Source organism: Carcharhinus amblyrhynchos, chromosome 21 (assembly GCF_965287045.1).
Source record: "Carcharhinus amblyrhynchos chromosome 21, sCarAmb.v2.hapA, whole genome shotgun sequence".
In the NCBI taxonomy this organism is placed as follows: domain Eukaryota; kingdom Metazoa; phylum Chordata; class Chondrichthyes; order Carcharhiniformes; family Carcharhinidae; genus Carcharhinus; species Carcharhinus amblyrhynchos.
In genome coordinates this window covers 18,264,818-18,292,299 of record NC_137344.1, presented here as the reverse complement: position 1 = coordinate 18,292,299, position 27,482 = coordinate 18,264,818, and the positions used below count along the sequence as shown (strand labels likewise).

The following is a 27,482-nucleotide window of genomic DNA, read 5'->3' as shown; positions in this document are numbered from 1 at the left end:
ATCTGTCAGGGATGTAAATCTTCAATGGCCCTTTAAACTTACCTGGTTTGTGGCAGCTAGTGTTGTAAAAATGGTGCACTTCGACACCAGGTCCTGTGGTGTGCTGCACTGCCTGGATCTTGCCTGGGCTGAATCAAGACAGACTAGGAAAAGATTTAGGCATGAAATTGGGCACAGAGAGGCAATCCTTTACTGAATGCCACACTGAGGGAGTTCAGGCCCATTATATCCTGTAAGAAGTCTCACAACACCAGGTTAGAGCCCAACAGGTTTATTTGAAATCACAAGCTTTCGGAGCACTGCTCCTTCATCAGGTGAGTCCAGCGCTCCAAAAGCTCGTGATTCCAGATAAACCTGTTGGACTTTAACCTCGTGAAGTGAGACTTTTTACTGAACCCACCCCAGTCCAACAACGGCATCTCCACACCATCATTATATCTTGGGCGGTGCTCTTATTCCTAGGAACAATCCGAGGGTAGTTGTGCGCTATTGCACAGGTGAACCGGAATTTCCTGACTGTTCAGGCTAGCGGGATTCTCCAATCCCGCGGCAGTGAATGGAGATTTGGCTGAGCGCCAAATTCTCCATCGTCGCTTGCAGCAGGGGTGTGAACCACCAAGAATTTCAGCCGTGTTGTGAACTCTTTGATATTGTTGCAATCTCATTGAGTAAATTGACACCTGAAGTGTTGTCTATTTGAAGCTGTGTGCCAGTTGCCATCTGAAAGATTAGAGAGGAGGAAATATTGACAATGTAACCTCTGAAAGGAAAGCAGCAGTAGTCAATGTGGGTGAAACATAGTCTTGGGGTTAAGCATATAGTTTAGTGAGAGGAGGCCCCCCCCTTCAAAAAAATGTTAAAGCTTTCTCTTCCCTGCAGGACTGTGAGTGGATTTAAGCAGGAATACATGCATGAGACAAGTTACAGCACCAGACACAGTGCCAAAATCTTCACTCTTTGGGACTTCTGTATCAAGGCGACTGTTACGGGCACACTTAAACAACAAAGCATTGTAAATGAGCTGAAGGTATTGTAACTTTTAGCTTCATTGCAGCTTCACTGAAACACCATAACACAGCCTCGTTAATTAAAAATATGATGACAACGTGGAAGCAGAGCGATAAACTCTTGTTTTTAAATGACTGCTTTAAAAGTTCATTTTAACTGAAATGTTGTAGAACCCAGTGGCTGAACATCAGATGTGCATTTTTTCAATTGCCAAGTTGATTGCTGTAAATTGGAAAAAAAGCTTCTCTAACATGGTTAATATTTGGTAACAATATATATTTGTTCATATCAGAAAATGTGTTTATTCTTAAACTCTCTTTATATTTGACTATTTGGTGATATTGTCGCAGATTCTGCGGTAATTGATTTCTCAACATGTGGTCAATAAAATTTATCTAATTTTAGTACTTTCATCCGCTAAAAGATGTGTTAAGACTGAATTTTATCCATCGGTAAATCTTTGATCTCTGAAGATTTGGCAGAGATGTTAAAAATCATCATACAGAGGAAGTAAAGAGGTACCATTCCCTATGGCAGAGAGAGAAAGATGTAGAGATGCCGGTGTTGGACTGGGGTAAACACATTAAGAAGTCTCACAGCACCAGATTAGAGTCCAACCAGTTTATTTGATAGTAATCTCACAAGCTTTTGGAAACGGTGTTCCTTCATGAGGTGTGTGGAAGGTTCTGATCAGAGAAGGGCATATAAAGTCACGCACAATTTACAGAATACCGATTAGAATGCGAATGGACTGAACAAAACTGAGGATCTGGATCGAGATCTGAATCCTGATCAATGGTTTGTTTTTCACTCCGAACTAGATCGATTTGCAAGAGGAAATGTACAGGAAGAGGAAAGCAGAGCGAAGCACAAAGGACAAACTGGTCCTCTACTTCACCCGTTTGGCACTCAATTTGTTCATCATGTTTATACTGACTGGAGCTTTCTACTGCATTTACCTGGCAACCAGATCATCCCAACAATTCCAGCAGGAGGTCAGTGCATAGACCCTGTTGTTCAGATTACAGAATATCAAATGACTAGATTGCAGATGTAAAATTGTACAGAAATTGCCGCACAAAAACAGGCTATTCTGGCCAACAGAATTCTGGCAGAGCTAATGTTCCACACGAGCCTCCTTCCATCCTACTTCCTCCTGTCCCATCTGCACATCTTTCTATTCCTTTCTCCCACATGCATTAACTTATCTTCCCTTTAAATGCATCTAAGCTATTCACTGCAACAATTACCTGTGGTAGCAAGTTCCATTCCCCGGCGAAAGAGGTTTCTCCTGTATTCTTTATTGGATTTAGTAGGAAGAAGTCTCACAACACCCGGTTAAAGTCCAACAGGTTTACTTGGAATCATGAGCTTTCAGGGCGCTGCTCTTTCCTCAGGTAAGTGGAGAGTGGATTGATTTGTGAAGGGGCAGCATTCCGAAAGCTTGTGATTCCAAATAAACCTGTTGGACTTTAGCCTAGTGTTGTGAGACTTCTTACTGTGCCTGCCCAGTCCAACACCAACATCTCCACATCTTAGATTTAGTCGTGGTTCCCTTACAGTGGTAGCTTATTGTTTTAGATAATATCAAAATTGTATATTTATTTTTCTTAAAGGCAGTTAAATTGAATCCGCTTTCAATTTGAATCTTTCATGTTTCCAAGCTCTTAACCTATTTTCTCCCCAGTTATGGAGATCAAATAGAAAATTGGTCATTTAATGATTATATATCTTTCCAATGCAGTTTGAGGCCAGAGTCAGAAACAATTCACCTGATAATTCTAAACTGTGAGTGGAAATTAAAGGAGGGAGGACACAATCACTCATTGGTTAATGGCATGGGAAATTTGGGGTTACATTAGGGTTCGGGTTAGCACTGCTGTCTCACAGCACCTGGGACCTGGGTTCAATTCCTGGCTTGGGTCACTGTCTGTGTGGGGTCTGTATGTTCTCCCCATGTCTGCATGGGTTTCCTTCGGGTGTCATAGAATCATAGAGGTTTGCAGCATGGAAATAGGCTCTCCAGCCTACTTGTCCATGCCGCCCTTTTTTTTAACCATTAAGCTAGTCCCAATTGCCTGTGTTTGCCCCATATCCCTCTATATCCATCTTACCCATGTAACTGTCTATATGCTTTTTAAAAGACAAAATTGTACCCGCCTCTACTACTACATCAGGCAGCTTGTTCCAAACACCTACCACCCTCTGTGTGAAAGAATTGCCCCTCTGGACTCTTTTATATCTCTCCCATCTCACCTTAAACCTTCACCCTCTAACTTTAGACTCCCTTACATTTGAGAAAAGATATTGGCTATCTAGATATCTATGCCCCTCATTATTTTATAGACATCTATAAGATCACCCCTCAGCATTCTACGCTCCAGAGAAAGAAGTTCCAGTCTACTCAGCCTTATAATTCAAACCATCAAGTCCTGGTAGCATCCTGGTAAATCTCTTCTGCACTCTTTCTAGTTTAATAATATCCTTTCTATAATAGGGTGACCAGAACTGTACACAGTGTGGTTCTGGTCACACTATTATAGAAAGCTTGGTGCTCTGGTGTCTTCCCATAGTCCAAAGGATGTGCTGGTTAGGTGCATTGGCCATGCTCAGTGTACCCAAACAGGCACTGCAGTGTGGCGACTAGGGGATTTTTACAGTAACTTCATTGCAATGTTAATGTAAGTCAACTTGTGTACCTTTAAGAACATGCATTCTAATCCCACCATGGTGGTTTGAAAGTTTTAATTCAGTTAAACAATTCGGAAATAAGAAGTTGGTGAGATAAAGTCACCATAGTCCCAGATGAACTTAGGCAGCTCTCCTCTTTGAAGTGTAGTGATCTTCAGGCAAGGGGCAAGGCAGGCATTCATGAATAATGTCAGCTGACACAGGGATTGAACCCATGCTGTTAGTATCACTCTGCATCACAAACCAACCGTCCAGCCAACTGAGCTAACCAACTCTGGTACTAGTAGAGTTGTGAATTGTTATAATTGTTGGCTCATTAATATCCTTTAGAGAAGGAAAAAGGCTGCCTTTGCCGACTCCGATCGACATGTGACTCCAGCCTCTCACAAATGTGGTTGATTACCCTCCAGAAGTAGCCCCACAAATGCTAGGAGACCGACAATCATTTTCTCAGGATTAACCAGCGATGGGCAATGGATGCTGCATTTCTCTGCAATGTTTGCTTTCCAAAATATAATTTAAACCAAAAAAGAGGAATATTGTCAGAAATTTTCAAACATCCATATTATTATTTCAGTTAAAAAGATTAGGAACATCATCTTTGTAGTGACAGGGCTCCAATTTTACATTGATGATCTTCACATAGTACAGTGTGGTTTTCTGAAAGCATTTGTTGAATTTTCTCACTAGCTAATTTTAGCGCATATTCCGTGGCAATGCCTCTACAATCGGAGTCCACTTGCCAAACAATCAGCATCTTTTTCTCATGCAGTATCTACAACCTAGTTCTGACTGTAACACTACATTCTGCATCCTGCCCTTTCCTTCTCTATGAACGCTATGTCATGTGCGCAAAAAACACTGCTTTTCACTGTATCCCAATACATGTGACAATAATAAATCAAATCAAATCGAGAAGGCTGCACGGATATGAAGGCCATCATGTATGAATCTTATGTCGATAAAACAATGCACTTTTCTTTCTAGGGGAATAGAAGAGGGGAAATTTCTTTTGTCTCTGGATTCTTCATGGAATATCTTTCACCTATTGTCATCTCTATTAGCAATATTCTTCTGCCATTCTTATTTCGGATAGTTGTCCGATATGAAGAGTATCCACCAAACACTGAAATCAATTTGATACTAATCAGGTAAATTTTCTTCGATGTGCAATTAGGTTTGGTATTTTATTGATGTCAGGGCTGCTGCCAGTCGTTAAAGGAAAATGTACTCACACATTAGCCTATTCTTCCAGACATTGGCATAATCGAGTTTCTTCTTCCAACTGGAAATGAACTAATTTTATTTCAGTCACTGTCGTTACATCAGTAAGTTATGCATTGTTGTCAACCAGCATTGTATTTGGCTGAGAATAATCTGGGTCCATACTTGGTGGAGTTTAGAAGAATGAGGGGGGGAATCTTACTGAAACTTACAGGATACTGCGAGGCCTGGATAGAGTGGACGTGGTGTAGATAAAACTAGAACCAGAGGGCACAACCTCAGGTTGAAGGGATGACAGAGATGAGGAGGAATTTCTTCAGCCAGAGAGTGGTGAATCTGTGGAACTCTTTGCCACAGAAGGCTGTGGAGGCCAGGTCATTAAGTGTCTTTAAGACAGAGATAGATAGGTGCCTGATTAATAAGGGGATCATAAAAACATAAGAACATAAGAAATAGGAGCAGGAGTAGGCCATCCAGGTAAAGATCAGGGGTAAAGGGGAAAAAAGCAGGAGAATGGGGATGAGAAAAATATCAGCCATCATTGAATGGCAGAGCAGACTCGATGGCAGAGTGGCCTAGCTCTGCTCCTATCTGTTATGATCTTATGAAGTAATCTGAAAACTTAAAAAGAGTGTTAGTCAGTTGCAGTTATCATTCACTATCTGTGTTAAGAAATTATTTAACATCCTGAGCCTGAAATAACTTGAGCATGAACCACCCCTCCCCCGCACCCATCCCCAGTTATTTTTGCCAAACTGTGGTAGCAGCACTACAGTAATAAACTGAAAAAAAAAACATGTACTTAAGTAGCACCTTCGTGTCATTGGGATATTTTCAAGTGCTCCTTCGATGGTGAATTGATTTTGAAGTTAAATAGCTGCAGTTATATAGATCGATGTGGCAATTTGTGGTCATGATGTGGAGATGCTGGTGTTGGACTGGGGTGGACAAGATGAGAGGTCACACTACACCAGGTTGTAGCGCAAGAGGTGTCTTCAGGTCACTTCACCTGATGAAGGAGCAGCACTCCGAAACCTTATGATTTCAAGTAGACCTGTTGGACTATAACTTGATGTCGTGAGGCCTCTCACTATTTTTGGTAGTATTGGTTAATGGGTAAATGCTGGGCAGGACACTGGGAGAATTGTCCTGGTGGTTTACGAACATTGCCACTACATCATTGTCTCCACATTAGACAATGTTGCTGGTCTAGTGATCAAAAGATCTAGGTTAATGCTCCGGGGGCGCAGTTCCAAGTCCCAGCATTGCAGCTGGTGGAATCTAAATTAAATTAATTAATGAAAATCTGGAATTGTAAGCGTGTCTCAGTAATGGTGAGCATGAAGCAATCTTTTGTTGTTAAAAACCCATCTGGTTCACGGATGTTCTTTAGGGAAGGAAATCTGCCATCCTTACTTGGTCTGGCCTCCATGTGACTCCAGCCCGAAGCAATGCGATTGACCCTTAACTGCTCTCTCAAATGGTCGAGCAAGCCATTCAGTTCAAGGGCATTTCGGGACAGGCAACTAATGCTGGCCTTGCCAACTAATGATGGTCTTGATTTTTTAACTTGTGTGTAGATTGGGAAGGTCTGACATTTGATCCTCTTAGCTGATGGAGGAGGAGGCAGTTGTTCTCAAGGTGGTGTGGTGAGGAGAAGCTGGCCAGCATTCCTTCTGACAACCACACTATTGTTCATTCACTGCATCCTCAGCAGTTTTCAAGAGAGATTCTCTAGCCATGTGCATCTTCATATACAGTATCTGTGCAGTATTTTCACACATTTTCATCTTAACGCAGCCTGCTACAGTACAAACTAATCTCATACGGCTATTATTGCCAGGATTTTTACCACATTAATCATTGTCTTGCATCACAATACCACCAATTTTTACTTATAACACACTTGTATTTTTAACATCTGAAGCAACAATCGATATGGAGTATAATGAGGTTAAATTACCCAGAAACTGAGAATTATGTTTCGTCAGAGCGAGGTTATTTATTCCAGAAAATGAAGGATGGAACTGGAACTTAATCTTTCAATACCTTATAAGCTTTTATTGGCAGAGATACTCATTACAAACATATGCACCTCAAAACCAAACAGCCCAAGTTTCAGTTGGATGACAGGATAAGTTCCAGTTGATTCCCACCACCCCAATAGCATTAAATACTCAATCACCATACAGTACAAATAACACAAAGAAAAGGAGAAAAACAGGAAAAATTGTCTTCCTGTGAAGAAAAACTGTGATTCTTTGGCAATGTATAAAGTTTCCCTGTTTTTGAGATTATCCGTTTATTCCCATCTAGGAGTGTATTCGTAAGACTGTCCAATCTGAGCATGCTGATGTTCTCCTTATGGCAGAATATCACCTGCTCTGAAGGTAAAAGTGAGGATTGTGAAGCCTGTGGTTACAACATACACTACCAGGTGAGTGAAAAAGTGACAATAACTGATAGCTTTAGAGAGCTCAGTGATGTTGAAGGATAACAAGTGTGTTCCTGTAACATCACACAGAAATCTAATCTCAGCAAGTTTTTGACTTCATTAAGGAAGGGACGTAACATTACTCCTGGAATCACATTCATTGGCCCTTTTGCAAGCAAGACTGCCATCACTCCCGGCCTCTGAGTGTAGGAAACAACTTTCATTTGCATATCGTCCTATCACATCCTCAGGATGTTCCAACGTGCTTTGCAACCACTTAATTTATTTGGACGTGGGTGTGCTCACAGATGTGAAGCTTCCTTGCAGATGTGAAGCTAGTTGGCCCACTAATCCCTCTGGAACAATCCTATTTTGGGTGAACAGATACCTTTCTCAGAGACATGGGCCAGGATTCTCTGACCTCCTTCGCCCCCCGCCCCCATGCTGCCACTGTCAGTGAGAACGGAAGACTTGTCGCTCAGCTAAAACTCCATTCACTGCAGCAGGACTGGAGAATCCCAGCCGTGGGCCAGGTCAGAGAATTCCGGTTGTGATTTGAATTGTTGGATGCCATTGTACAAAGCAAAATTGTTCTCAGTGAGCCAAAATAATGAGCCAAACTTATGTGATTTCAGTTTTAACATTTCGTACGCCATATCCTGATCAACATTTTGCTGCTTAGGTTAGTATTTTGTTGCCAGGTAATGTCCCAGGTTTTGCTGGACCTATTGTTTGCAAACCAGGGAACTTTCAGAACGTTGGATGAATGATTCGGATATCTCCAATTTAAGTAAAGCATCCCCTCATTGTAAAGTTTCTCAGCGGCACATCTCACGCTGCTGCTTACATGTTTACTGATATTATTTCTGCTTCGTCCTCCAGTGTTGGGAGACAAAGATTGGACAAGAAATGTACAAACTGATGTTGTTCGACTTTCTATCTTGCATCGGTGTCACATTTTGTGTGGAACTTCCAAGAAAGTAAGCAATTAAAGAAGATATTTCGATGTGCACAAGAGCTGGGAAAATTAAGGCCTGAATTTTCACTTTGGAGGGCAGAGTAGGGAAAATTCCTGGCTTCACAAATCAGACTCGGGTAAAGGTGCCCCGGAAACTCTGATTTTGGTTGCAGGGGATAATAGGAGTCAGGCCAGCAAGCTTTTGAAATGGTGTAGAGGTGGAAAAAGACCCAGCGGTTTGGATGAGTTGGTTGGGTTTAAGCAGTGGGCTGGTTTGGAGGCCCTTTTGTAAACGAGGCTGTTGTAACTGTGCCTTGGAGGAGATGTCACTGAGTAGTCAGGTGGGTGCATACTCTTTAAATGTCATCCTACCAATTGCTGACCTTGAGATAAATGGCCCGTCCTGGGATTTCCATAGGCAAAAGTAGTCATTGTTACTGCCTATTCACATTGTAATGAAGGAGAATGCTAAACCATCGAAATTATGGAGAGGTGTCACACGACACAGCCATGGAGATGGCACCATCTTGGCATCAGTGTTTACTCACAATATTCTGGGTTAATGCAGGATATATTATGCCTCCAGAGATGTCTAATACACACAACCATTGCCACAGTCCCCTGGCACCCACCTGCCCTCTCGCCACCCATTTTTTTTCAGGATGCGCCAACCCAACGACCTTTGATCAAATCCGCCTCAGCTGCACACTATCAGAGCAGGAAGGTGTGACTCAGACGGAGTACGCTAGCAGGGTAGTTAGTGGTTAGGAGCACAGGATGCCATCTAGGAGAGACAGCAACAAAATCCATGGCACCATGCATTTGTATGGAGCCATTTCCTCTCCCCCCATCCTCAGCAGTACTCACTGATATGATGAAGAAGATGGTTTGTGCATTAAAGCAGACAAATGTGATTGAGGACTTTGTAAGCTGCACACCATATGGCCCTTCTGGCTTTAAATTTGTATGGCCAGATTGTCACACGGAAGAAGTGGGAGTTTCAGTGTTCCGGAATGATAATTAGGATCTCCAGGTTCTGGTGGAGGTGCGGAGGAGGATCGACATTTTAAATCCAATTGGCTGGTGCAACCCTCCCACAGCCACAAAGGGGACATGGACAGAAAGCACCGCAGCAGATAGTGCTGTCGGAGAATACAGATGGCCATGGCTACAGTACAGGGATATGTTCCATCACCTGCTGTGTTCCGTTACAGAGATTTCTGCCTGGCTGCTCTATGTATCAGATTAACATTACTTCACTGTGTTTGTACAGTTTAAGGGCCCAGATCAGCTAAGTGGAAGCTTAGGACCTCAATGACTGTCTAGCTGGAGCTCTGTACAGCTGACTGTGAATATCCACATATTCCATGTTCCCCTTCTGTGCTCTGAAAACAGTCCGATGCATAAAAGTTCAGAGCCATTGTAACCTTCAGAGCCACTGGCAAGACATGAAGATCGACAGACTGTGCTTCAAGATGTTGTTGTAACATGGCACATATCTCCTTACTGATACTTGGCTTAACCTCAGCCATCTTCTGCATTAGTTTCCAGTCACGTTGGGATATGACCTCCGAGGTCAATACACCCTCACTTCAGGGTAAAATCTAATTGTCCTCGTCCTCCCCAGTGCACACAGTGCTGCCTCCACCTCCTGACCTGATTCCTTCCCTATGGCCTCACTTGGTCACGTTCACTGGTCTCGATGGTGCCAAGGTGCCCGTACCTATTTTGTGTCTTCTTTGGCACAATACCCAGTGCTTTCTTCTCTGGCACACTCTGCTTCCTGCCACCCAGGTGCCTGAGTAGCAGGGGAAAGAAGTTTGCCCTTCCTAGTCCAGCTGCGTCACCCCCCTGTTCCCTTGGGTTAAATGATGTGGAGATGCCAGAGTTGGACTGGGGTAAACACAATAAGAAGCCTCACAACACTAGGCTGAAGTCCAACAGGTTTAACTGATAGCAAACACCACTAGCTTTCGGGGCTTTGCCCCTTTGTCAGATACTGACCTGGTGTTAACCTGGCGTTGTGAGACTTCTTACTGCCCTTGGGTTAAAGTCAGATGCCTGTGACTGATATTGTGGCAGGGGCTGCAACTTCCTGTCGTTATCCAAATGCATTCCTGGACCTATCGAAAAGGGAACTCCATCTTTCCAAAGAACTTCACGAATTTTATAGCTTCTCCGGATTGCACCTAAAGTGCACTAGTCACATTTCCCATTCCTTCCTCGCAAAAATCAGATCCCACTGTTGGCAGCTGGAGTTTCAAATATAAAGCTGTGTCTGTGAAACGCTCACACCAAAGCGTGTCCCCCCTCTTCTGTGGTTCTACAGTATGGGAATAATATTGTAACTTTAAAAATAATATTAAATAGTCTAGGAAGCTAGCAGAATAACACTGATGCAGACATGATGGGCTGAAAGACCTCTTTGTGTAATATGATATTCAATGATTCCAGATATTGCATTAAATAGTGCAGATTAATTCCAAGCATTCCACGAGCAGCATTATGGATAATGTTTTAAATGATTTGAAAAAATTCTATATGTCTTTGAATAATCTCTGATGTATTTAGTATATTCCATCTGCAATTTCAGACACAAGTCTTTTCAGGTGTATTGCATTGCGAGTTCCATTATCTGCCTATACTTAAATACAGTGGCAACATTTCTTTATAGTGAAGCAATCGATGAATGTACTCAAACACTTATCCATTGTGTAGATTTGTGGCAGAACATGGTCCCATCAAGTTAACTAAAATGCTGCAGAAGCAGCAATTCTTGGTCCCAGAGAACGTTTTGGAAATTGTTCACGGGCAAACTATTGTCTGGATTGGGATGTTTTACTCTCCGTTACTACCATTTCTAAACATCATCAAATATTTCTTCACTTTCTACATGAAAAAGGTAAGATAGAGAAAATAAATATGATTTCTACAATTTTGCTTCTGGTGGATGACAGTGTATTACTGGAGCTCAAATCTATCTTCTGTCTGTGAATCATGGCACAGTGGTTAGTACTGCTGCCTCACAGTGCCAGGGACCTGGGTTCAATTCCTGGCTTGGGTCACTGTCTGGGTGGAGTTTGCATGTTCTCCCCGTGTCTGTGCGGGTTTCCTTCGGACTTACTGGTTTCCTCCCATAGTCCAAAGATGTGTGGGTTAGGTGCATTGGCCATGCTCAATTGCCACTTAGTGTCAGGGGAACTAACAGGGTAAATAGATGGGGTTACAGGGATAGGGCCTGGATGGGATTGCTGTTGGTGCAGGCTCGATGGGCTGAATGGCCTCCCCCTGCACTGTAGGGATTCTGTGATTCTAACCTGGTTCTCTGGTAATTGTAATGAATGGAAATATGGCTGAAAGATCCTTGCTCTTCAAATTTGTAAAGAGGCCATACTCATAAAAAAAAGTTCACTTACAGACACAATCAGGTCAGGCTTGCAGACATTTATCTCTGAGCCCCAATTAGCCCATTCAAATCAGCCCTCCACCTGGAAGAGGCAGGTACCTGGCCACTCGTTTGGAGGACCCAGGAAAAGGCAACAGGAAGGAATGACGGTGTCCGCGGGCACTGTCGAGGCCTTCCGTGCCCGTTGGGCACCGTAGGGGCTGAGGTGCCTTATAGACCCCGATAATCACATCTTGATTTGACGTGTCTTAAGTTTCCTTTGTACCTTTTGTTTCTGTTTGGGCCGCTCCCCCTCCTTTTGGGAAGCAGCCCCCTTTTTCTTTGTCCGTACGTAATTTAAGTTAGTTTACTTGGTTTGACCCGAAAGATGGGGAAAGAATGAGCAATAAAGATAGCTCCACAACGTTAAGACTACTTCCCAATCCCAGCAGGTTGAATGACAATTAACTCGTGGAATTTTTATTTTTTTTAATTAATTGGGCAACCTTAGCTGGCCAGCATTTATTGCCCGTCCCAATTGCTGTGGCTCTGGAGTGAGATGTAGGCCAGACCAGGTAAGGATGGCAGATTTTCTTGCCTAAAGGATATTAATGAACCAATTGGGTTTTTCCGACAATTGGCTATGGTTTCATTGTCATCAGTAGATTCTTAATTCCAGATATTTTAAATTGAATTCAAATTCCACCATCTGCCGTGGCAGGAATCGAACCCAGGTCCTGAGAACATTAGCTGAGTTTCCTGGATGAATAGTCTAGTGATAAAACCACTAGACTATTGCCTCTCTCGTGATTTATTGACTGAATATTTTCTTGCATGGGGTTACAGTATAGGGCAGGTGGTGGGCCTGGGTAAGGTGCTCTGTTAGAGAGCCAATGTAGACTTGATGAGCTGAATGGTTTCCTTCTCCACTGTAAGGATTCTATGAAAATTGGTACTTAAATCTTTGCAGGTCAGAACACAGCACTGTGTTGCCTCCTTGCTAACTTTTCACATACAGGTGGTATGGACTTGAGAGTGTGGATATGTTTCTGTAAGCAACAAAAATATTTTAAAAATCTCACAATGACTTGACCCCCAATCAAACCCATCACCTTGACATTTCCAAGCGTAGAGGCTGAAATTTCAAGTCACAATGCTGAGGCATGTATTTCCAGGATCCCCACTGCTAATTGAAGTCATTCAAATTGGATCAAAGGCATGTTTAGAGCTTGTTCCTGTGCTGTATTCTTCTTTGTTCTTTGTAATCGCGTATGGGCAATAGGCAGTGGATCTAAATAAGGATTAGGAATCAGCGGAGGCTTGATCAGCTGAAGGGCCAATTCCTGTGCTGTTTTGTTCTTTGTAACTCCAAGCACCAGAGGTAACAGGACTATCAACATCCAACCTTTCTATTAATGCTTAGCGTTGACAGGGAAATAAAATTTAAAAAACACCTGCATTTCTATAGCACCTTTCACAACTTCAGGATGTCCAAAAATGTCTTAAAGCACTTTAATAACTGCAGCCAAATTAAATACTTGAATTTAAAGCATTGTGACTGTCGAATTGTTGCAGCCAATTTGTTAGGAACAAAATTTCACAATGTGATAATAACCAGAAAATCTCCAGGGCAATGCTTCCCAAATGTTCATTTCCCCCAATGTGACCCTGTTTTAATGCCTGATTTTGTATCATCCCAGAAGAAAATCAGGGCAGGGGAAAGGGGAAGAGGGAATGTGTTGATGGAGGGGGTGCAATTTAAAACTGCTGGGAGGGTTTGTCCTGAAAGACAGTGGATAACAATCTTTTCACAAATTAGCTGCGATAATAGCAGCAAGCAGAAAACTGAGGGTTAAGATATACCCTCCTGCAGAAAAAGAACATATTTGGAATATTATTTTCTGGCTTCCCTGAAGGAATTTGTTGGGCGGGGGGGGGGCGGTGGGATAATCCCAAAGATGCGCTGGGGAACCCTTCTTGGAAGTTCCTGCATCTGGATTTACACGACAATTGTTCATCCCACATTCCATTCAATTACCTTTTGAAATTTACCTTCTCTCCTTCAACGGTCCCTTTAAACTCGCCTCCTTTATGGCAGCGAGTACTTATAAAAAGAGGCCTCCTTCACTCCGTTCCTTTCACACTTCGCTACTGGAGCCCCGATCTGCTTCACTGTTTCATTCTCACCCGGCCTGAATCAGGAAGGTCGGGCGAGTTAGGGGCTTTCGGTTTCAAGCGAAGGTAAGTTGTCACAGGATGGCATTCCACTTGGTGCTTGCCTCTTCGAGGATGTTCTAGGCCAAACATTTAAGGGGGCCTCGCAAGTGTCAAAATCAGTCCGTGCTCCATGGCCGCCATTGCTCCTTCGAAGACTGTGACCCCTAAATCTTGACTCCTTTGGGGGTCAGAACCCACCATTGGAAACTCCTGTTCTCTGGAGTTAGAACATAGAACATAGAACATAGAACACTACAGCACAAACAGGCCCTTCGGCCCACGAGTTGTGCCGATCACATCAACACCTACCAACCTACAGACCTATCTATAACCCTCAATCTCATTAAACCCCATATACTCATCCAGAAGTCTTTTAAAAGACCCCAGCGAGTTCGCCTCCACCACCACTGACGGCAGCCGATTCCATTCACTCACCACCCTCTGAGTGAAAAACCTACCCCTAACATCACTTCTGAACCTCCCTCCCCGCACCTTAAATCTGTGTCCTCTCGTAGCAACCATTTCAACCTGGGGAAATAGCCTCTGAGAGTCCACCCTATCTATTCCTCTCAACATTTTGTAAACTTCTATCAGGTCGCCTCTCAACCTTCGTCTCTCCAGGGAAAAGAGTCCCAGCTCCCTCAGCCTAACTTCATAAGGCATGCCTCCCAGTCCAGGCAACATCCTTGTAAATCTCCTCTGTACCCTCTCAATAGCTTCTACATCTTTCCTATAGTGAGGCGACCAGAACTGCGCACAATACTCTAAATGAGGCCTGACAAGGGTCTTATAAAGTTGCAGCATTACCTCCCGACTCCTAAACTCAATCCCTCGATTAATGAAGGCCAGTACACCATACGCCTTCTTGACCACCTCCTCCACCTGCGAGGCCGATTTAAGAGTCCTGTGGACCCGGACCCCAAGATCCTTCTGCTCTTCAACACTACTCAGACTTCTGCCCTTGATAGTGTACTCGTTCATCCCGTTGGTTCTGCCAAAATGGACGACTACACATTTATCTGCATTGAAGTCCATCTGCCACTTCTCCGCCCAGTCCTGCATCCTATCTATGTCCTGCTGCAACTTTTGCCATCCTTCCAGACCATCCACAACACGACCAACCTTCGTGTCATCAGCGAACTTACTTACCCATCCCTCCACTTCCTCATCCAGGTCATTTATGAAAATGACAAACAACAAGGGTCCCAGAACAGATCCTTGAGGCACTCCGCTGGTGACTGACCTCCATTCAGAAAAAGCCCCATCCACAACCACTCTCTGCCTTCTGCAGGCAAGCCAGTTCTGGATCCACAAGGCCAAAGGCCCTTGGATCCCATGGCCTCTCACCTTCTCAAGAAGTCTTGCATGGGGTACCTTATCAAACGCCTTGCTGAAGTCCATGTACACTACGTCCACGGCACTTCCTTCGTCAATGTGTTCAGTCACATTATCGAAGAACTCAACTAGGCTTGTAAGGCACGACCTGCCCTTGACAAATCCATGCTGACTATTCCTGATCATGTCAAACCTCTCCAAATGTTGAGTAATGATAAACAGCTGTTACCTAAAATGTAGGATATTCAATACATAGTTGTGCATTTTTTTATAAGCTCAGATGTATATTAGTTTTTTAAAATTATTCTTTTTATGGTGGGGGACAATAATTCAGCCTGTGTTCAGATGTAATGAGTTCTCACCTTGATTTGGTCTGCAGCATTCTTTGTACAACTACTGTCGCCCTGGAAAAAGATTGTTTCGACCATCGAGCTCGAAGATTTTCTTTCACTTGATACTGCTGTTTGGACTGGTGGTAGCAATCGTTCCCATCGTTGTCAATGTAGCTATGTAAGTATCTCTGGAAAAGTGGGAACAGTTTACATGTCCCTTTATTGTTTGTGGAAGAAGGAATCAGGGAAGGTGGGAATGTGATGAATTGGAATTCTGTGCAGAGAGACTGAATGGCCTCCCTCTGTGCTGGAGTGACTCAATGGGTAGGATTTTCCATCCGCGCTCACCCTGAAACCGGAAAATCCCGCCCGAGGTCAACAGACCTTTCTGTGGTCCACCCCACACCCACTACAAATCCTGTGGTGGTTAGAATGGGAAAATTCACCCCAATGATTTGTGAAAGGTTTGATTTTAGATACCAGGATAAATTATTTGCCTTGGTACAGTAATGCAACACAATTCTCAGGCTTGGAGGTGGATTGAGAAGGATGTTTTGGCCAGCCTAAGGCCATAATGTGTGATCACTCCCTGGTCACAGGCATAGGAGGGATTGGCTTCTAAGCTTTAAATAAAAAGCAGGCACATTTTCAGCAAATCAAGTTATTTCTCATCTTAATTGGGCTTCACAATATTTGTGTCAGCAATCAAACCAAACACCCATTCACAAAATAGCACTGGCTGAGAGGCAGAACTCAAGTGCAAAACTTAAGAGTTAATATGTTTGGCTGTCTTCCTGCTTGCTGGCATCACTGCTGTTTCATGTCAAGACATTCTCTCTACTTAACACCAAATTTAAACTGCCAGTGGACAAGGGAAAAATCACACCACGAGAATCACTGGATATCTGTGGGCAGCTTTCTTCAAAGTCCTGCTGTCCACAAAATCCAGGCCAATGATAAAACAACATGGTGGCTGATCCAAATCTCACAGTGAATAAACATGCTTCAATATTCTCCCTAACATCCATCCTGACCCCATGATCCCATCCTCTTTTAACCTTCTTTCAGCTGAGGCATAGCCTCTCACATGCTTGTTAGTCATTCCCTTTTGCATAATCTGTGTGGTGGCACAATGACACACTGGTTAGCACTGCTGTCTCACAGCACCAGGGACTCGAGTTCAATTCAGGCCTTGGGTCACTTTCGGTGTGGCGTTTGCACGTTCTCCCCGTGTTTACGTGGGCTCCAGTTTCCTCCCACAGTCCATAGGTTAGGTGGATTGGCCATGCTAAGTTGCCCATTGGTGTCCCAAGTTGTGTAAGTGAGATGGATGAATCATGATAAATAAATGTGTGGGGCTACAGGGGTAAGGTGAGGTGGTGGGCCTCAGTAAGATACCCTGTCAGAGAGTCAGATAGGCTGAATGGCCTCCTTCTGCTCTGTTGGGATTCTAGCCTCATATACAAGCCCAAATGTTTGAGTGTTAGGAGGCTTTTCAATCATGAATCGGGACTAAGTGTTGGCTGAACTGAATGTTTTCTTCACCTGATCTCTCCATGTGTATCTCATTTGTGGCTGATGTTCTCACATGCACTATTGATTTTGACAGCACTTATACAGATCTAGGAGCTGGTTAGTATCACTGCAAAGACTGACTGTAACTCCTGATTCTCCCTCAGAGCCCACCCATCATTGCCATGTGGCCCATTTCGACAGTATGAAACAGCCTGGGAAATTATTCCAAAAGTGGTGTCAACGTTTCCACCAGAAGCACGGATCTTTCTGAAGCACATTACATCAGAGCCCTTTGTCCTATTACTGATCATAGTTTTATGGTAAGAAGAACAACAGATTAATACAGGAAAAGTTATGATTAAGGAAGAAGGGTTATAATTTGACGTTTTAAATCACAAATAGAAAAGTGAATGGTCTAATGGAGCTTTGTCACATAAGAACATAAGAAAACATAAGAACATAAGAAATAGGAGCAGGAGTAGCCATCTAGCCCTTCGAGCCTGCCCCGCCATTCAATAAGATTATGGCTGATCTGTCGTGGCTCAGTTCCACTTTCCGGCCCTCTCCCCATAACCCTTAATCCCCTCTCTTATCAAAAACCCATCAACCCGCGTCTTAAAAATATTTAGCGAGGCAGCCTCCACCACTTCAACGGGCAGAGAATTCCAGAGATTCACCGCCCTTTGAGTGAAGAAGTTCCTCCTCAACTCCGTTCTAAACCGTGCCCCCCTTTATCTTGAGGCTGTGCCCCCTAGTCCTACTGTCCTTTCTGAGCGGGAAGAGTCTCTCCACCTCTATCCTATCCATCCCATTCATCATCTTATATGTCTCAATGAGATCTCCCCTCATTCTTCTAAACTCTAACGAGTACAAGCCTAGTTTATTCAGCCTCTCCTCATAGATCAACCCCCTCAACTCCAGTATCAGCCTAGTAAACCTCCTCTGCACTCCCTCCAAGGCCAAAATATCTTTGCGCAGGTGCGGCGCCCAAAACTGCACACAGTACTCCAGCTGCGGCCTCACCAATGCCCTATACAGCTGCAGCAAGACCTCCCTACTTTTATATTCAATCCCCCTCGCTATGAAGGCCAGCATCCCATTCGCCTTCCTGACCACCTGCTGCACCTGCAAGCTGGGTTTTTGCGACTCATGCACAAGGATCCCGAAGTCCCTCTGCACCGTCGCCTGCTGCAGTTTTTCGCCACGTAAGTAATAATCCTTCCTACCATTATTCCTACCAAAGTGGACCACCTCACACTTGCCAACATTAAATTCCATTTGCCATTTCCTGGCCCATTCGCCCAGCCTATCTAGATCCTTCTGCAGACTCTCCACACCCTCCGCACAATTTGCTGTTCCCCCAATCTTGGTGTCATCAGCAAATTTCGACACCCTACACTCGGTTCCCTCCTCCAGATCATCTATATAAATGGCAAAAAGCTGAGGCCCCAGCACCGACCCCTGGGGCACTCCACTAGTCACCATCCGCCAATCCGAATAGCACCCGTTGACCCCCACTCTCTGCCTCCTATTTGACAACCAATCCTCTATCCACGCTAACACCCTACCCCCAACTCCATGTCCCTCGACCTTCTGCAATAACCTCTTGTGAGGTACTTTGTCAAGCGCCTTCTGAAAATCTAGAAAGACCACATCCACCGGCTCTCCTCTATCCACTGCCCTAGACACATCCTCATAGAACTCCAGTAAATTTGTCAGACACGACTTCCCTTTAATGAAACAGTGCTGCGTCTGCTCTATCAAGCAATTCCCTTCAAGATGCCTCGCAATTTCCTCCTTAATGACAGATTCTAACATTTTACCTGCCACAGACGTTAAACTAACCGGCCTATAATTCCCCGCCTTTTGCCTGGCACCCTTCTTAAACAACGGCGTAACATTAGCCGTTTTCCAATCATCCGGCACTTCCCCAGAATCCAGCGACGTCTGGAAAATAACCACCAAGGCATCCACTATCACCTCCGCCATTTCTTTCAGAACCCTCGGATGCATTCCATCCGGTCCTGGGGACTTGTCCACAATCAGCCCCTCCAGTCTGTCGAGCACCGCCTCTCTAGTAACAGTAATGTCATTAAGACCCTCCAGTCCTACCACCTTTCCGTCGCTAACACCCGGCAAATTATTCACGTCCTCCTCCGTGAAGACAGAAACAAAGAAGTTATTCAATACCTTAGCCATATCCCCATCCCCTACCACTAGGTCCCCTTTCTCATCCTCACAACACTTGATAGCCCTGTACATTCAGCTCCCAGTCCCTGTCACCCTGCAGCCACGTCTCTGTAATGGCCACCGGATCATATCCATTTGTGTCGATCCGCGCCACATTACAATATACTCTCACCTTTTGACAGCAACATACAATTTACCTAACCTGTTGTACAATTTAATTTTAATTCAATCACAATATATGTTTAAAAAAATCTTACATGTTCATGTGCTTATGTAAAAAAAAGTGAAAACATAGATCCTAAGCTGCAGCTCAGTTGATAGCAGTCCTGCCCCTGAGTTTCAGAGTATCTTTAAGTCCTCCTCCAGGATTTGAACACCACAACCTAGGCTAACACTCGAGTACAGTACTGAGGGACAGAACAAAGGGAACAAAGAAAAGTACAGCACAGGAACCGGCCCTATGGCTCTCCAACCTCATGCCAATAATGATGCCCTAATTAAACTAAATAAAAAACTGCCCTCACTCAGTCCGTCTCTCTCTATTGCTTCCCTATTCATGTACCCATCCAGATGCCTCTTAAGTGCTGCCCGATTTCACCACCTCCTCTGGTAGCGCATTCCAGGTACCCACCACTCTCTGCGTGAAAAACTTCCCCCACACATCTCCCATAAACTCCCCCCCCCTCTCCCCCCCGCCCCTCACCTTGAACCTGTGCCCCCTTGTAATTGACACTTCCACCCTGGGAAAATGCCTCTGACTATCCACCCGGTCTGTGCTTCTCATAATTTTGTAAACCAGTATTAGGTCTCCAATCTTAGTTTATTCAACTTTTCCTATAGGCCAAGGCACTTGAGACCAGACAACATCCTGGTGAACCTTCTTTGCACTCTCTCCAAAGCTTCCACATCCTTCTGTAGTATGGTGACCAGAATTTCATGCAATACTCTAAATGCGGCCTAACCAAGTTTTTCTATGCTGCAACATGATTTGCTAATTCATACTCAATTCCCAGCTGATAAAGGCAAGCATGCCGTATGTTTTCTTAATCACTTTGGCCACTTGCATGGCCACTTTTAGGGAACTGTGGATCTGCACGCCCAGATCCATCTGTACGTTAATGTACCTAATGGTTCTGCCATTTACAGTATAATTCACAATGCTGGCCACCATCAGAGGTGTGGTCTGTCAGATGAGTTGTTAAACTGACGACTCATCTGCCCTCAAGTAGGTGTAAAAGACCCCCGGTGCCATTTTTCCCCAGTGTCTTGAACACTGTTATATCCCTCAATCAATGTCACAAAAACAGAATTATAATTTTGCTGTTTGTAGGCCATTTGCTTTACAAATTATTTGCCCCATATCCTACATTATATCAATGACTACACTTCAAAAACAGGCTGTGATGTGCTTTGGAGCATCTGGAAGTTCTGGAAAACCCTATATAAATGAAATACTTTCTTTCTTTATGATGCAGGAGGGACCACATGACTGTCACGTTCCAATAAAATGCTATTGGAATGAGGTGATGCCATGAAATAGTGCAGTCTAGTTTTCTGTAAGCTCTGATTCCAACCAAATCAGGGATACAGTGTGCATTTGCTATTTCTTGCAGGACAAAGTGTTTCCTAAGTTCTCTCCTAAATGGGTTGACTTGGAATTTAAAGTTATGCTCCTTTGTCTTAGAATCTCTCAGCAGGGTAAAAAGTTCCTTCCGAATCCAATTTATAATTTATTTTCAAAATCCTCAAAAAGCTTAATCAAATCACCTCTTGATACCTATATTCCAGTGAATCCTGGCCCTGTTTATGCCAGCTCTGCTCAAAATAAAGACCATAAGACATCAGAACATAAGATATAGGAATACAACTAGGCCATTCAGCCCATCAAGTCTACTACGCCATTCAATCATGGTTGATATGTTTCTCAACTCCATTCCCCAGTCTTTTCCCCATAACCTTTGAGCCCCCAACCAAATAAGAACCTATCTATCAAATCCTATAAGATTCTGGTGAATCTGTGTTGCACTCTTTCCAGGATGAACATGATTCCCTAAAAGCAGGAAATACTTTTTAAAGTAAATATCAAAAGATTGAGGGTACCTAGAAAGAGTTTGGACAGTCTCAAACCAACTTGAGACAACATATGTGGGGTTTCATATTTCCAATAAGAGATGATGTCCGAGAGTAAGTTTGGATCAAATTTTTTGTCTCACAAAAAATGGCTACATTCCAAAAGGTGAGAGAGTGAGAGAGAGCACCAAAGGGTTAAGGTGTACATACACATACATTTTGGTAACACGCCTTCTTTGTCCCCCATTTGTTCAACAACACTGAATTGCAACTTTCTGATTGGCCATACCCAACTCTGCAATTTATGTCAGCAATTTGTGTCTGCCGCTTGTGTCTGCAGTAGGGGTGGGTTACTGCGCATTTATAGCTTGGTTTTAAAAGTCATTGTGACACCCGGTACATTCAGTATCTTCCCACAATATAAACTGTATTTTATCCAATTGTTTGCCTGTTCTGTTTTAACTATATCAGTTTTGAATGGCAGCCAACAAGGAAACATTGAATTTGCAGTTGCTGCATAACACAGGAACTAAGGATTGATTTTTTGTGTACAGGACTCTTATTTTCAATAAATTGTTACCTCCAGTTTTAAATGAGTGGGGGATAGAACGTTTGCATGGCAGATAACTAAAAGAACATATAAATTGCTAGATGAAACAAAACTAGGGCACATCTAGTTTGCTTTCTAATTCTGGCAAACCTTGGAGTGTAACTTTTTAAGGCTTTTACAAATAAAATAAGCTATTTCACTCACTGCTCCTCGGTGTCTGTTAGAATTATTAAGGAGTGATAGCATGCATTTCTTACTTTCAAAAATCTGTCATTTAAGCTTCACCATTACTTAAATTTTCAATTGAAAGATGCAAACATGAATTGATAAGAATATTAGCATCACATATATGGCCCATGTGTTAAATCATCGTCGTTAGGAGGTAGAATGTATGCTTGCAAATGCCATTATCTTCATGAATATTGTATGAATAATGTATTGAAATTCAATGAGATCAAAGCTTAGAAATCTTTGCTGATACATCTGAAAGTATACTTTTGAGAGTCTCCCATTTTCTTAGATATTTGAAGTAAAAAGTATATATTTTGCATAAATATTTTAATACATTTTTTCTCTTGTCTGCAGTATGATGCTGACAACTTTGGTGTCACTTGTTCAAACTAACAGAAGTACTATTACTCAACTGAAACGGCATTTGATCCTGGTAAGCCTTTTATCTCACCAATGATACAAGATTAAACTTGATACATCACAGTTACTTGGAGTTTTTAGGCTTACTTTCCCCTTTCATTGCATTTTATTGCATTGGGGCAGCACGGTGGCACAGTGGTTAGCACGGCTGCCTCACAACATCAGGGACCCGTGTTCAATTCCCAGGTTGAGTTACTGTCTGTGTGGAGTTTGCACATTCTCTATAAGTTTTCTCTGGGTGGTCTGGCTTCCTCCCACAGTCCAAAGATGTGTGGGTTAGATGGATTGGCCATGCTAAACTGCCCATTAGTGGCAGGGGGATCAGCTAGGGTAAATGCACGGAGTTATGGGGATAGGGCCTGGGTGGAATTGTGGACCATGCAGATTTGATGGACTGAATGGCCTCCTTTTGCACTGTAAGATTCTATGATTCTATACATTGTCAATGTAAATTTAACAAATTAAAAGATTCACATTTAGAAAAATATTATTGAAAGTGGCTAAACATTAAAAAGACACTACGGAAATGTTTATAATGGAGTTATTTGAAATTTGATTTCAATTTGCTGTGGGAAAGTAAATCTTAAAAAGGGATTTTGTTTTAAATAGGATATATAACATATTTTTACCTTCAGAATGGAGTCTGAAGCTAGGTTTCAAGCCACACAGCATAAATGGTGCCTATTGCTGGCCACACTATTATAACAATGTTAGTCCAAAGATGTGCAGGTTAGGTGCATTGGCCATGCTAAATTGCCCCTTAGTGCCCCAGGATGTGTAAATTAGAAGGATTAGCAGGGTAAGTATGTGGGGTTACAGGAATAGGGCCTAGCTGGGATTATTGTCGGTGCAGGCTCGATGGGCTGAATGGTCTCCTTCTGCATTGCAGGGATTCTATGATTAGGAGTTTGTGCACAGGATTTGCAGCAGATTGTCTGTCTAATTCTTTATCAGAAAGGGTGCAGTGTATGGTTGGAGAGGATTTAAAAAGAAAAGAAAGATTGTTTCAAATGATACAAGTAAAAATAAAGTCCTTGAACTAAAACCTTATGCTTTACAGGATTAGCTGCAAATTTCTGGAGTGCAGAGATTTGCCGAGGGCTGAGGTGGTGGGGTGTAAGGAAATAATAAGTAAACTATCCAGGGAAGGGTACTATGAGCCAAGAAGAATGGAGTGTGCAGAAAAAATAATTATCTCCATTGTAGCTTACACTTAAATTTAGATTCAAGTCCAATGACTGAATTTATCCAACATGCTTTTCAGATATTTCAGTTGGAGACCATCTCTCCCTCGCTTGTTGATATTCTGTTTGCAAGCTATAAATATTCGCCATCAAATAATTCCTGAGCAATTTTATCCCGTGATTTTTTTTTTGACAGTGGCACAGTGGTTAGCACTGCTGCCTCACTGTGCATGGGCCTGGGTTCAATTCCTGGCTTGGGTCTCTGTCTGTCTGGAGTCTGCACATTCTCCCCTTGTCAGTGTGGGTTTCCTCAGGGTATCCCAGTTTCCTCCCACAGTCCGAAAGACATTGGTGCATTGGCCAGGCTAAATTCTCCTCAGTGTACCCGAACAGGCCTCGAAGTGTAGTGACGAGGGGATTTTCAAAGTAAATTCATTGCAGTGTTAATGTAAACTTACTTGTGTTAATGTTAAATAAACTAGTTCTCTCCTTGAGATGGGTGAAGGCCACCAGATTTTGCACAAAGAAATAAGGACGTATTAAACATTCTCACAGCAAGAGATTGAGGAATCTTACTTTCAATCATTAGATACATTCTCATACGGATAAATAAAGCAGTTGAACTTTTGCATAGGTGACCTGATTGTTGCAACAGTTGTCATTTCAAATTATTAAAATACTTGGCATGGAATGAAAATATTCTAAATTGGTTTAAATCACATATTTTAAGGAAATCAGTGGTGATTTTTTCAGCTCTGTTGTACAGATAACCAGCTTGTAGCTTTTCCCTCCCTCTTAATACTCTGTAGTTTGCTCAAGACCCTTGGTGGCAGTGACAGTATGCTGGCAAGGCATCTAGTAAGAGAAAACATTTTACATTCATTCCAAATTTTAATAGCTGTGAACCGTTTGTTTTACCAGGCAGGAAAGGATAAACGATATTTGGTGAAAAAACTATCTACACATTCCTAGCATCCAAGCGACGCTCCCCTTCAAGACAGTTCTTCTGAAAAGGTCAAAGGTGTTGGAGTTGAATCATTCAACAATGGAACTTTATCAAGGAGAAAAATCAGTTAGTTGCCTGTTTCAAGAGAAGCCGCATAATTGAGGGAAGGGAAGATATTTTTCGTTATCTTACACCAGTCATGAAAGCAATCAGCAGTATTTGTTGGCTGTTTAACCTTCCATATTTGTTGAAATGAGATATCGTGTAAAGATTTGCATGGTTGTGCATGTTTTCTCTCTGTATATCATTCCTTTGAAGTTAGCGATCATTTTTACGTGTAATATTTTCTCAGTCATAAATCCTGACGCTGCAAAGTCTGATACCATCTAAGGAAGGTGGAGCAAGCACTCACAAATCCAAAATGATATTCTTAGGCTAAGTGCCTTGCAGTCAACAGCACATGAATCAATTCCATGAAATGTGGCACAGAATCTCTTTCTGGCCCCTTGAAGACTCACACAAACAACAAAAAAAACAGAAGACTCATAGTCAGTGGAGGTAGCATTTAGCATACTCACAGAATGAGTTACGTGATAAGATAAAATCTGTGGTCTGGATGTCCAATTTTAGAGAGCTGAAAATGAATATTTAAAGGTTGAAGTTCATGCTGTGTTATAGTTCCTCTTCCCCAGCTACAATAAGACTTTCAATCTTGCGTAAAACCACAAATCTGGATTTTTTGTCTCTTAATCAAGGTAAAAGTGTTGCTAAATTAACATCATCTTTAGTATTAAGACATTAGGCAAGCATATCTTTAGTAGCCCCAGCCAACCATTTTGTGTGCACTGGCATATGGACTTCTGGAGTGTTTTAGAGCTTGGCTCAGAGGATAGTTCATTGTTCAGGCCAGTTGCAGTAACTGATATGTGACCTCTGCCCAACAGATGTGAAGTATCAAGTAGTCTGGAAGAATAAGATTTTCCATGGACCTTTCTGTACAATGTTTTCTTTCAAAAAACTCTACAGCAAACCCTATAAGGGGAGAGACAGCTGATGCCATTAAGAACTCATGAACATTGTTTCTAGTTGTGCACAGAGAGTCAACCTGCAGACATTCTAAACAAGTTTGGGTTGGTCCTAAGCATTATTAATAGGCTGTGTCCTTACACCCAAAGAACCCCCAGCACCGAAACATGTTAAAATTACTGTCAATTTATGAAGAACTCCAATGTCAAGGTATCTTCCTGTAAATACTGTGTAGATATATATCACACCTAGATCAAAATGAAGCCAGGCTATGATTTATCATTTGGGTAAACAATGCCGCATTTTTTTTTGTATTTATTTCACAGGCAGTGCTGGCTAGGCAAGCATTTATTTCCCATCCTTAATTGTCCTTGAGAAGGTGATAGTGATGGTGAACCACCTTCTTAAACCCCTGCAGTCCATGTGGTGTAGGTATACCCACAGTGCAGTTTGAAAGAGATTTCCTGAATTTTGATCGAATAATTGTGAAGGAACGGCAATATATTCCGAAATCAGGATGGTGCGTGGCTTGCAGGGGAACTTGCAGTGATGGTGTTCCCTTGTTACTGCAGCCCTTGCCTCCTAGGTGGTAAGGGCTGCAATTTTGGAAGGTACCATTGAAGGAGCCTTGGTGAGTTGCTGCAGTGCATCTCGTCTATGCTACACACTGCTGCCACTGTGCATCAGCAGTGCAGAAAGTGAATATTTAAGGTCATATGTGGGATGCCAACCAAGCAGGCTGGTTTGCCTGGTTGGTGTGGTTAGGTTAATAGAATAGTTATGGTAATAAGTGATGTAGATCATGATACAACAGTGACATCAGCAGGCATACACTAGAGACTGTTGAGCAGATGGGTTAGTCTGCACTCAAGAGAGATGTATCTATCTAGTAGCTCATCATTTATATAGTGTACCTAAATAAACCAGTTTGAAGTAACTACTTGAGTTAGGTTACAGTCTCTCTGGATAAAATAGGACACACAATCAGCATAAATACTAATGGTGTTGAGCTTCTTGAATGTTGTTGGAGCTGCGCTCATCCAGGCAAGTGGAGAGCATTCCATCACTCTCCTGACTTGTAGTTGGTAGACAGGCACTGGAGGGTCATGATGTGAGTTCCTTATCACAAAATTCCCAGCTTCTCACCTACTCTTGAAGCCACAGTATTCATATGACTTGTCCGGTTCAGTTTCTGATCAACAGTAAGCCACAGGATATTGATGGTGAGGGGATTCAGTGACAAGACTGTCATTGAATGTCAAGAGGAGATGATTGAATTCTCTGTTCTGATAAATGGTCATTGCTTGGCACTTGCATGGCGCAAATATATACTGATAGCATCAATTGTTAAATGTTTTCCAAGTTTGCAATTTAAATGTATTATCTGTGTAAAATAATGCATTCTGGTTAATTTTGTAAAATTTGTTACTTCAGGATAAAAGGTTTGATGTAATTGAAACAGTTGGTCATAAAAATAAAAAAAACTTATTATATTTCCGTATCCACAAGTGTTTGTTATTGTGTCCCAAAATAGCAATCAAATAAAAGTTAACCTCCACACAATCATATAGTGTGGAAGGAAGGAGGCCAATCAGCCCATCATCCCTGTGCTAGCTTCACAAAAAAGCTTCCTAATTAGACCCACTTCCCTGTTTTTCCCCATAGTTCTGCATATTTTCAAACTTTCTAGTGTACCTTGATGGGTGGGATTTTACGGCCTTTCTCGTCCCAAAACCATAAAATCTCACCCAAGGTCAGCAGACCTT

At 42.7% G+C, this 27,482-nt stretch overlaps 1 protein-coding gene across 1 annotated transcript in view; it reads left to right on the top strand.

Annotated features, from left to right (window-relative positions):
• LOC145356667 (transmembrane channel-like protein 7) overlaps positions 1 to 27,170 on the top strand; it is a 48,133-nt gene extending 20,963 nt beyond the window's left edge. The window contains 11 exon segments of the mRNA XM_080209533.1: positions 880 to 1,027; positions 1,830 to 2,003; positions 4,687 to 4,850; positions 7,240 to 7,360; positions 8,240 to 8,337; positions 11,034 to 11,217; positions 15,632 to 15,762; positions 17,264 to 17,419; positions 22,495 to 22,573; positions 24,666 to 24,809; positions 24,811 to 27,170. Of these exon segments, the coding sequence (XP_080065659.1) occupies positions 880 to 1,027; positions 1,830 to 2,003; positions 4,687 to 4,850; positions 7,240 to 7,360; positions 8,240 to 8,337; positions 11,034 to 11,217; positions 15,632 to 15,762; positions 17,264 to 17,419; positions 22,495 to 22,573; positions 24,666 to 24,809; positions 24,811 to 24,852 (1,441 nt within the window). The 3' untranslated portion in view covers positions 24,853 to 27,170.
• The last annotated feature ends 312 nt before the right edge of the window (positions 27,171 to 27,482 follow it).